The 12622-nt window shown below is 39.7% G+C and overlaps 1 protein-coding gene across 1 annotated transcript in view; it reads left to right on the forward strand.

Moving 5' to 3' along the window:
* Nucleotides 1–7200, forward strand: part of LOC108670390 (maternal protein pumilio) — a 61954-nt gene extending 54754 nt beyond the window's left edge. The window contains exon 8 of the mRNA XM_018157859.1: nucleotides 7171–7200. Coding sequence (XP_018013348.1) covers nucleotides 7171–7200 — 30 coding nt within the window. The remainder of the gene's footprint in view (nucleotides 1–7170) is intronic.
* Nucleotides 7201–12622: the final 5422 nt, after the last annotated feature.

Consider the following 12622-nt stretch of genomic DNA (forward strand, 5'->3'; position numbering starts at 1 on the left):
GGTACGGGAGGGGTTTGCCCTCGCCAGGCCTCAGGCGAGCCGGGTTAGATCTCAATGTAGGCCTCCACAATTTCTCCATTCGAGTTTCATTTAATTCGTTTGATGCTTCTCTTGCAGAATTAAAAAAAGGAATGGTTTCTATAGCCTGCAGTACGCAATTTATTTAATATGGACAAACTGACGGAATTTCTAATTATCCTTGTCCACGTTTGTTAATTAAGGTTGAGTTGAACTTACTAGGGCTCGCAACGGTTGACTTTCGTACTGAGGCTAGTGAGGTTTCATATGCTTATTGAATAATAAATGGCCTTTATGAACGTGCCCGGAGTACATCAGAGAAAGATGTGAAGTCACTTCAGCATAATGCGGGTGCTTAAATATTTCTGCCTCATCTTGTTGGCTGGCTGCGTAGTAGTTTGAGATTCATTTTATATTCTTGCTAGATCGCGTACGCTCCACGTAAGATTAAACGCGTATTTCCTCAACATTAATATGTTTAGTATAAGAGCTTAGAGATCAACTCCGCCCGATTAATAAAATTGTATTGGGTAAGCTAAAATTTATTGTGCGATCAATATTGGTAATTGATTGTAAGGAATAATTACTCAACTTTCTAAGAGAATACAAATGACTTGTATATAGTTCACTGAAATATTCCTAATGTTAGCTTACCGTTTCCATCAAGAAGTATAACTGTGTACGTCTGTTAAGCCCCATTCCTATGATTATAGCGTATAAATTTCTTCAGTAATCGAACAGGTGTCGCGTATCCTGAGAAATGACTGTTACATAGGCTAGTGCCGCACTTGTTTCCTCTGGCCCTGTACCCCGCAAATCTCGAATTGCATTGTAGATTGCCCACATCACGCTTATATCTTCCCTGCTCCGAACCACCCAATCGCGCGTCTTCAATTGAATTTGTGTGGGGAAGGGACTCTGCACTCTCATCTATCCACCCTTCCATTTGGTGCCACATGAGAGTGCCCTATTATATTTTGTGCATTAACATTCCGAGCAAGTCCTGTATTTTTCTTCTGTCCCATATGCAAGTCAATGAATTCATTAATTTGAAGACCCTTATATAGTGACATTTGATAGCAAATCAACTGGCCTTGATCAGTGAAAGAATCTTGTATTTAACGTGCAAGTAAATTGAGTTACGAAATTAGTTGCTGGAAAGCTCCTCAGAATATTATTGCCGTTCACTTTTCATTATAGTCGTCTCGCGGTCAAGGTTTTAATTTTATGCGTTTAGCTTGTTTGTCGTTGAGCAATCTCTTCCAGCGGTACGAGTATTCTGACTCTAGCGCATCAATTCAGACCGTGAAAACTTTTCCTGAACAACTTTGTTTAGACGTTAATTATCATGAAAGTTAAACCAATGTGTTCTATAGCTTGTTGATTAAATTAATTTCAACGCATTTATTAGCACCCTGTGATGAGCCAGAGAAATAATGGTAATTCGTTGAAAATGCAAAGCGCATCGCTCGGCTACACGTCCCTAGGCGCTCAACCAGTTATAGAGGAATATCTCCTTCTTTAGCTTCGTATTTCGTCCTTGGGAACTTAGCTGCTTCGGCAAGTATTTAATTTTTACTACGTAGCTTCTATTTTGTCACGGAGGTACTTAGCGCCTACAATGTCGGACATTGATCTTTATTAACCATGAATATTTATTAAAACTATGTATAACTTTTCGGCCAGAGTTAACTTTTATTGCGCTGTTATTATTAAAACTCCGTTACATTGGTCAGCACAGCTCAAACTTTAATTCATTACCTTAACAAATCTCAATTCTCGGTCATAAGTATCCATAACCAATAAAATTTCATTATTGAATGTGGCTTATAACTTGAGAGTGAATGTTCTTGCATTCGAAACGTCGTTGATCTATCAAAAATTCTTTCTAAAGCCTTCCCTTTAGTATACCAACGTCATCCCAAGACTTGTTCGACTCTATGACAATGCATTCTATGTTTTTTCATGGCACGTGTATGAATAACCAATAAAATGCATTATGCGTTCCTACAGTGCCTTTATCCAATTTCTTACGGTAGATAACTCCTGACATAACAATACCCTATCCAAAATACCTCAGTGCTCTCACCAGAAACATAAGCTTGAAGTTCCTTGATGTTGGTTTCTCGGCATGGGGGCAGGGGTTGATGACCTGGGTTGGCTGGCTGGTCGGAGCCACAGCTTGGCAAGGCAGTGCAGGTCTTCTACCTGTTCTCCTCAGCGGTGCCGCGTAACTGCCTCAAACTCTCCGCTGGAACGTGCTCGCCTCAACCTGAGTGCAACCATGCACTCTCTTCTCAATCTGCATTCCGGATATCATATTTAACCTGTAAATCATTTATTAAGTTTTAAACGTTCAGAAAGTTTTCATATTTGAATGCTGCTAAGAAAAGAATATATTTTAATCTGATCATAAAAAATGACTTGGCAGTTACGCCATTTACTTTCCACAGCGTTATATTGACTCTCATAAGTTCGGCTGATATTTGTCTCGCTCTTCTCATCGTTGCTTCATACCCGTATCATGCCTGGAATTATTCAAAGCTGCTGGTAGCTGGTAGCTCGCATATGGTTTTATTGATATCACTCGTTAAATATAGGGTGCAATAAATAGAAAAACTTGGCGCTTTTCTTCCATATATCAGGCCTGGTAACCTAAATAAGAAGAGATGCGAGATTGTCGTTTTTAGCGTTTACTTCGTAGAATTTTGTTTCCATTGTCTTCATTTTTTTATGTTTTCACTTCGTAAAAATCTTGTGGACGCAAAAACTGTTCATTGCCTGGTTGCTATTCAGCTTCTGGCTTTCTTTTTTACTCGCATCATTAAAGCCCACGTGGTGAAATTTTTCTGGCATCCATAGCGACGAGGTTTTACTTTATGGATTAGTTCTTTTAACACAACTTATGTAATGCGCGCACTTCCCGCCTGCCTTTCACTCCACTTAGACCTTCCTTGTTCTATCATGCGCTGTGGCTTGATATCGTGTCTGGTGGGGCATTTCTCTATAGCCGTAGCATATTTTTATCTATGATCCAAGTACGTGTCTGGCTTGATTACTTTCAGAATCGTATCTAAATTGCTCCTTTAAGTTTGTTAAGTCTGTTTAATTTGCTATCTATTGTATTGCTTCACAATATTGTCTAAAATCGCAATTATATGTTCGTGCATTACTATTTAAAACTATCGCAATACAGTCAATGCGCCTCGAAACGGTGCATTTGAATTAAATTCCACATTTTTCCAGTAGAAGTGTTGATAACTGTACCCTCATTGATGAAAACAATGACGCTGCAGGTGACGGCACAAGAGCGTAGTGTTGCAGGTCTCGCTGCGTGACCCGCGAGGCCTTCCTTTCTAGAGTTCAAGTCACCGCTGCGGCAAACGGTTGCAGCTTTTCTACCTTTGTCTTGACGCTTCTCCTCGCGCACGAATCATTCCCATAGACTCTCTTTCATTTCTATAGACTCTTTGTATTAGCTACTGCATTACTCGGAACCTTGACCATAAAGTCTTCTACAGACTTGTTAGATGTTAATATCTTTTGTCTTGCTGTAACAAAATATTTAATCGGAAAGAACGGTTGTTGTAATACTTACATATGTGATCACGTGACGTCAGTTTGAGAAACGAGTACAGTTGAAATGTTTTAGTTCTCGATTATCTTGGTCGATAGCTCTAATAATCCTTTTTTTGCTTGGATGGAATGCTCGTCAAATTGCTCGTCTGTTCCTCGCATGTTTGCATTTCGACTGTTTTCGTACGCGTACCGCATTGTAAAGCGAGTGTACTTGCCTGACGGTGGACGAGGCTTTTCGGTGTTGACTCTTGGCAAGCCCCTAAGTTTCGGCACATTTGGTAACTTCGAAGGAATGAGAGGTTACACTCACTGTCTTGCCGTTATTTCATCACACGCCTTACAATGTCGACCTCGAGCGCGACTTTCCTTCGCACACCGTGCGTTATGCTGCGCCCTGTGGAATGCTAGAAAGTAAGGATTGCTTGTTATACAACGACCACTTCAATGTGTCTGTGACGTGTAATATGGTTTGTGTGTTAAACTTAATCCTTTTGACTAGGATACATTATATACCGTCGTCAATACTATTCGTACCTAGTAGTTTGAAACCGAGAAACCCCGTCAGTCATGAAGGGTTAATTAAGGAACAAACCTGCATTTCCTAGAGTTCTGTACTGGAATATAGTTATGCTTGTGTCCAGTGAAGAAGTATAGAAAGCAGTGTGGCAAGAAGTTCGGCACGCTTTTGATATTGCTATAGAAAAAGTCTTGTAACCTTTATGATCGTTGTTCCGGTTTAGCGAGAACTTGGCAAAGCGAGAGAAATTTCAATTCCAAAACCGACTATAACGTGCACATCAGAAACTCAATCGCTTTCTCGAATAAACGCAGTTGGACTTACAGTGTTCGTATGAAGTAATCGTCGACGATCGCTTTGTCTCACACTACCTACAGAGGAAACACTTCGATGAATTATAGCTATTATGTTTAGTTTCAATAGCTATTATTGCTTCTTCTTGGATTGATTTTGCCGCTAGCTATCCGTTTTTTATCACTAAATTGTCTTGGCTAAGCGAATCTTATGCTAGTTATCAAGGTGGAAGAAACTTGTTTCCTGATATCCTGTTAAGGTGTAGATTCTGAAACATTCTGAAATTAGTTTTATCCTTAGTTAGTTGAAATTTTGGAGCAACTTCTTAATTTAAAAGACATTCTTAGCGTGGTCCGTCTAATGTTTGCATAAATAGTGGAATGCAACTTACTTTATCGCGCTTTTCCCCGTTGTTCAGCTCATCTTTTTTCTGTAAAACATCGTATATTTAAGAGACCTTACGAGTTGAGTAAATTCGTCTTTCCCCGCCGATAGCTTTTATCCATTGGAATAACAAATAGCTCTACATAGTAGAAAATTAATATTTAAACCTTATGCTTGGCTTACATTTTAATGCATGCTTCTCAGATTCTGGATCTTTCCTTATCATGAACCAAGAATTCTATTCCTATTCTGTGTCTGGGAAGTTTAATTTACATTATTAATTGAGGCAGCTTAAAATTTTTCCGTGACGCTTGGGAATGTTATACACGAAAATAATTCAGCGTCGGGAGGCAGAATTACTCGTTTTAATTTTTATTAATTAATTTCTACTTTTTTAGGTACACAAATATATTACACGGTTTGTTCCGAATCTTCAGTGTATTAATTTCTCGTCGGATTTTTCACAAATGAATAGCATTAGCTGCATTAATTTACTGTATGCGTTTTTTAAACATACTGTATACCATGTGTGTGCGTGTGTATAAACAGGCGTTTATCGTCGGCTTCTGCTCTGCTGATAACAGTGCATTCGCAATGTATATCGTTAGTAAATGCGAACACGGCGTTCTGCGATTCTTGCGTCTGATCCAGTTTTGATGCTCATCAATTATTTGATGGCACATCAAGCTCCGCTGCGGCGCTTCCGCGTATACATACATCCCTTCTTCTATCGCACATCCCCTTTATGCAATGATAGAAGAAGCTATACTACGGGATTTGCAACTTCTTGCTCTGTTTGATAAGAATACTAGCGTGTTATTTTGATCATCTTCGGCTTCCTCGATTATGTAATGATGCATTAATTCCCTAACTTATCTTCACACTATCAAAATTGAGTTTAAAGCAAGCAGTTTCTGGAGCTACGCAGTTTCTAGGGCCACTTTGTTTTCAAAATTCTTCCCTGTGACTAGAATAAGAGAAACAGATATTAACTTAATACTGATGCCTGGCTTCATCTTTGACAACATTGCGGCTTCTCATCATGCATCACTGAAGATTTTTTTTCTTAGACTTTATTGTTCCACGCCGATTAATTTTCTCATATATATGAATGATAGCTTCTGTACTAGAAATAACAATACAGACGTGACCAGAACCCGGCAATTAATGGCTGACTAGTAGTATGCACGAGGAGCTGCCCTTCGTGTCTGAGGGCGCGTCCGATATATTGATAGGTATGGCGTGCCTCGGCTCCCTCTTTCATATCTATGAGGGCATTCGCGTGTTGCCAACACTCTTTCTTACCTGGCTACTTCCATACCATCAATTGCTTGCTGGGTATATTCATTTTCATTCTCGCGATGTGTACATACTATTTCTACTCTCTTGGGATCAAGTCAGGAAATTCATCAAAGTTACACGACTGTTTTTCGCAGGAGTACTAGCAGTTCGTCTTGGGCATTTTTCAAGATTTGGTGTCATGAATATTGCTAATATTGATTTGGTAATTGCGTATCCCAGTGTTTTCATTTTTTTAGCCATGTTAATTTATGACGTATGTTTGTGTCTTAGCTGGATTGCAAGCACCCGTCATTTTTTGGCATTTGAAGCGTGTGGCGTGAAAACACTGATTTCAAAATGACTGGAATTACGTGAAATTTCCGACTGTATTCATGTAACCTTACTACAATGTGTTCAATTTTTAAGTGAAAAATTTTTGCCTCTTGCATTAATGGTGTTCTCTGAACCCGTGATATACTCGTATGCCATATTCTCCATAGCAACGTCTGCGTGAGGCTTTTGATATTCTACTCAGTAGCGATAATGTTGACTTCAAACGTAAATTGTATAGACACACACAAATACCGCCCTGTTGGTAAGATATCGATCTCGAAACAACTGTGTTGTAGTGTATTGAATTAACCCGCTGTGAGTTTGGTAATTTACTGTGTAAAATGTAGTGCCTGTTATAAGAGCTTCTCTGTGGCGACTACACTATCAGGCACTGAGGGCACCGTATCTGCCACATGCTGCCTACCGCTGCTGCCTGGCCTTTGGCTAAAAGCTTTCCTGCCCTCCGTTTCCCTGCGCTGTCAAGCGATTAATTCAATTTTCGAGTTTTTTTCTAATCGCAGTGTGTGATAAGACTCGAAGTGAGCTGTGTGCCAGGATATCAAGCTATTCTAAAATTAATAAACTTGGAATAACTTATGCCGTCTATAATTTTTGAAATATTCTCCTCCGGATTGGTAAAATAAAATTAACGCTATTATTAAATTGTTTATCCCCAACTAATATAAACACTGTTATGTTATTACTAGTGCCGCTTGGTATTCAAATTACATCTTGTGTAACCATTGTTTGTCTTTTGTTCACAGGTGAGCGTCACAGGAATTATGGATAAGTGAGAGTCATGGACCGGTGAGTAACATGATCATATTATTATGTGCTTCGTACACTCGTGCTGACGCGCGGCCGGTGCAAGGTGAGTGAAAGTAAGTCGCTTCAACTTTAAGAAGAAATATTCCCGATTCCCGGCAGAGATTTTATTTACTTCAGTTCGCTGCATGCGATATTTTCTCCCTGTGTAGTTCTGCATAGATATAATCAGCCACCTAAGTAGGGTATTGCTCTTTCCTGTGTCTGGATATTGGCGTGTGAATATAACTCCTCTCATAAGCCCACATTTTGTTTGGGAATTCGCTTTTCAATCTGTTGTATTAAAGTTTAGTTATTTTCTTTAGAGATTTTTCCAATAATCCGGCGCAATACAAAGCGTCAACCTTCTTCATCTTCTCGTGCTCTAGCCCCTCCGCGAAACTTACACTGAGGCTCGGAAAAATTTCTCAACTTTCTACAATTAAAGTTGGGCAACCTTCCATAATAAACCTAGACCAAAGCGCAGTATTTCCTACTAACTCTTCGGCATGTGTTTGTCCCATGGATCTACAGATCGAACTTTAAGTCTCCCCCACCCGCCTTTTTAATAACAAGACCTTTACCTGGAGGTAATAGTTTACAGCACTTCGTTCTAATGGATTTCTTGCTCAGTTGAAAATTTCGATGTTACACGTTTTCTAGCTACACGTGTTATTTTTTTTTAAATTTAATTTCATCTGAAATTCGACGTTGGCTATCACGTCGACGTGTTTTCTGGTAATTCTAGGGCATTCTTATCTAATAAGTGCTATGCTTATGAACATTTACAACATTGAGATGCTGAGCGTACTCACTGTCGTTTTCTCTCTTGTTTATCCGAGAGAACTTTCCCTGGTAACACACCGCTCGACTTGATGGTCGGTTTTGCGGCATGGGAACGTAGCTCTCGATTACTGTATACACTTGCATGCATTTGCTGCGGCAAATTCGTAGTTGTGGTGGCTTCCTAAAATTTCCCTTCACGAACTGAAGTCAAGCAAGGTGGTGCAAGTCCTGCACCTTCGCGAGCTTTCACTTTCTTCCTCATTTTGCGAGTCAATGGCTTCTGTTGTGCGTTTTCTCTTTAGAAAATAGCATGATGAATTAATATGCCGAAAAAATCTCAGCTCATTCCTGGACTGCATCATTGTTTCTATTATTTTCATGTGTTGATTTGGAGTTCTATACAAAATATGCCTTGTGAAGTCGTCTTTATAAAGGGAGACCGAGTTGAAAAGAGAACCAGTGCAGTCCCTTCATAAATTTTGAGCTTAAGAACTCTCATAATTTTCCATCAATTTCTACAATTTGAGAGGGAGGTTCTAATTTCGCATAAACACCTGAGTTCATAATGGTGATGGTTCTTTTGGAGCTCGGCTTATTGCGCGGTATATTACTTAGTCTGAGTAAGCGCAGAGCCATTCAAGTGGCTGCAAATTACTTGGTTTGTGAATACGGGCTCTGTATTTCAGTCTGGGATAGTGAGTTCTATTACCAGTTGTCACGCACAACACTGGGTATTTTCCCCGAAGAAACGAAAAGCGGAGAAGAAAACGCCAGCTTTTGCAGACGTCCTTCTGTTGTAGCAACGATGACAAAGGCCTATTTTATTACTTGTGTTGAGTCGTTATGCAATGAGGGGGCACTGGTGTACCTTTGTGTTGTGTTTATGATGCGCTATGCGCTTTTGTGCAACTTGAAAGGCTAACGATGGCACTGCCCTTTCTGGACGACCGCAACCCAAAGATATATTGCTGCCAGTGCTCCCTCATTTCACGCCTCTTCATGTCTGCCATCAACGGGGCTTTTAAGTTCCAACGAGTCCCAAATTTATTCGAATAATGCCTTGAAATTTATGAAATTTTTCATAAAAGCTTTAATGCTATTGATGCGCTTGCGTATTGTCCTGTTATATTGCTGATTATTTTTCGTATAATTGTATTTTATGATCTTTTAAATGTTATCGATATTAACCATCTTTGACGATTTACTTAATAGCGTAGGCTAACGAAATAAAAATTTTTGTCTTTCACCGTCATATACATAGTAATTGCATGTACTCATTCCTTTAATATCAATTGATATTCACGGCTTTGAACAGTAATTCACTTTTTTTTATCTCGTGATCATTCATGAACTGTTTAGGGTTGCTGGTAGCGTTTTTAGTGGCACTCGTCATTTATGTAGGAATTTTTGCACCGGTCTAACGTGATCGTATGTGTAATCGTACGTGCGCCAAACTCGTTTACTTCTTTCCATATAAAGTCGCATTATTACTTAACAAGAATATTTATATTTGAACGCTCAATCAAAACTAGAATAATTACACATCCCGAAGCAATAATCCTTCGCATTTAACGTTACGTTAATTTAATTGAAATTTTGAGACAAATAGCGCAACGCTTATTAGCCGTTGGCAAATTTTTTAACAATTGAAGAGACTACTTATAGACTTCCAAATAAAACACCGGGCTGTTCAGCGAAAACAAACGGGTTTAGTTGGCGACTTCAGTTCATCAAATGAGCAATCATAGTAGCAGAACCAATTAGCTTTGGGTTTTTTCACGCTAGCGCCTGCAATTTGGGATTTAAGGATGTCGTTTTTATCTTCCGATTATGCTTCTGTTATTGCTGTGTGAAATGAAAAGTTGCAATCAATAAACGATTTCCAAATTGCAAAAGTAACCTACTATTTCAGCGTTGCTTCTTGATTCATTTCGGCCACGTTTCGGTTCGGTTCAAGAAGTTTCGGTTCAAGATCGTATTTCGTGAAGGTTGCCTGGCAGCACCCGTCTGGAAGATATGAGGGACTGTCGCTTTGACACCTACATCATTTGTTATTCGCGTAGAGAAGCATCATAAATATCACACGCTTGCGAGAGTTGTTGCGTGTCACCGGGGCGCAGGTGCGGAAGTTCAGGCCCCGGTTTGCTCATGTAATCTCCGAGGCTTTGCTCTCATACAGAGACAGCATCCGCCAATTATCTGCGGCTAATGGATACTGCATCATTGCTCGTCGCACCATCGCGCGTATATGCTCCTTTGTTTCGTTTTTGGAAGTCCTTAACCATGAACCACTTTATTTATATCGGAATTTATTTACAAATCAATTTTTTCGCTTCGAATTTCAACACGATTCACAACTCTTCAATTTTTCTCTGTTCGAAACACACACCTGTTGCGTGTTGACTTGAGTAATAAGAAGTTCGATTTTTCATTCCGTATTTAAAATGATGTAAATTCACCAGGGACATTAAAACATCGACTATTGCATCATTCTGTTGACTTCCTGTAATCGGTTATGGACTTACAAAGTAGAGTATGATTTCTTAGCGTTACTGCTTGGATAATGAGATGTAAAATTCTGTTTGTATTGTTTTCGAGAAAGGGTAAACACTGCTCTATTTCTGAGCTCGTAATGCCGTCGTCTTTGAATAAACTGGCTACTCAACGAACACATTTATCCTCACAGCATCGCTTAGTGTAGCGGTACTAAATAGTAATCGCTCCTTTCCTGTTATTGGAGATGTATAGAATTTATCCTCATTATTACATTCTTCTTAACTTTGGAATAGCAACCAATGCATTTTAGGTGCTTGTAACATTTTTGCGAAGGGTTTAGGAGCCCATGCCCACCTCGCCAGGAAGCATTTATTAGTAACTGTTGTGCGGGTTCGGAAGCACTATTGTTTCGAAGTTTTAGTGGCTTACGCAGTTCTTTGATCACAATGAGACCTGCACCGTTGGTTAGTTCCACTCCATTGGTTGCAAATAGAGAGGTGGTCTGTGGGGCTTGCCCAGCCAGCTGTAGAAGTCAAGTCTGGCTTCGTATTTTATGATGCCCATTGCCTCCACTGGTCTCTTTCCGTACTGTTGATCCTGTTGTTGTGATGTTGCTGTTCCTGCTGCTGTCGTTTTGTTGTTTCTTGCCGAGCTTTCACATGCAAGCTAAATAAAGAGAATTTTCTGAGACAAAATAATTGCTATAGAAAATTTGTAATGCGATAATTGTGATAGAAATTAGTTCGTTGAAGACCGATTTTAACTAATATATGCTCGCCACTTTTCGGTGTAAGTTTGAACGAGAATATTGTGCTAATTTTTTTTTCTCTCTGGAATTCTATTTTTTTTTTTCATAAAATCTTCGCCTTTCTTCTGCTAGAACGGAGAATAAAATTATGCCAACACTTTTCACTCTTGATTCTTTTGTGCTGCTATCGTCTCGTGCTCTCACCCGAACTCCAGCGAATGACTAAAGTGGAAGCTTCATTTGAGTTCTTTGTCTTACGTTCTACTTACGGAACACTCGAGTGAGAAGTCCCCTCCTTGAGCTCTCTTGAGCTTTTATAGGAGTAACTCCTTACTTTGCATCGCACTAAGCTCGCTAAACATGTGAATTATTTAAAGAAGGAGCTTTTCCATTTTTTTACCGGGAAACTTTAGCCGTGAAATTATGAAGCCCGAAGAAGTTCGTTGCTTGAAGTTTGCGGTGCTTTTGTGTGTTTGGGTCTGGAGGAGCGCAGGGCGTGTCTCGAAGTGGGGGAGGCGTGTAAGGTCTTACATGTAGTGGCATTGCTGGTGGCGAGGGAGATGGACACAAAGAAGTGAGAGAAGCAAGGCAAGTCTCGGGCGTGGTCAGGCGCTTCATCAGGACCTCGAGCCGATATAACAGTAGGAGCTTCTCGTACTGTCCTCTCCTCCTCGCCTTGATTGCTCTACCAGATGTGGCGGACCTTCTTGCATGCCTTATTTTACATGCACACTTTCTTTCTCTCGTGTATTGATTGCTTCAACATCAATATAAAAGCGTATAGTACGAGTAGATTGATTCACGATTGCTTGACGCTGTCCTCAACCAGTCAGTCACTGCATACTTTTTAAGATATTTGATGAGATCTTCCATATTTTCTGAGATAATCCTTTTTTAGATCAAATTATACATTTTTTTCTTCATAGTTGTTTGAAATATATCAATAACAAATTCTGTGCGATAGTTTATATCTTATCAAACTTCTCCCTTGAAACAGCATTTTTTTAGCAACCTATAGGTGCGATCTGAAATGAGTTAGCAGCCTTTTGAGTTTATCGTCACAACTTTCGTATTGAGTGAGGGCAAGCGCTCCACTGCAGGTACGTGAGGCCATCATACGTAAGCTCACATCTGCAGCGCGCTTACATATGCCGTTATTTGAAGATGCACCAACTTCTTGCTCCATTAGCGTGATCACTTGGGATCGTGTCGCTGCCATTGCTCGGGTCTCGTCAACGAATTTTATCATACCTTGTGGGGGAAGTGGGGTCTTTTATTTGTTACCGTACGCATAAATTACGTTTTGCATAGCTTTTCGCTTATAAGTTTTTTTTCTGTTACTTGTCCATTTATTTTTATTCAGGTTTGTAATGTGTTTGTCG

This window comes from Hyalella azteca, unplaced genomic scaffold (genome assembly GCF_000764305.2).
Source record: "Hyalella azteca isolate HAZT.00-mixed unplaced genomic scaffold, Hazt_2.0.2 contig9014, whole genome shotgun sequence".
Classification (NCBI taxonomy): Eukaryota; Metazoa; Arthropoda; class Malacostraca; order Amphipoda; family Hyalellidae; genus Hyalella; species Hyalella azteca.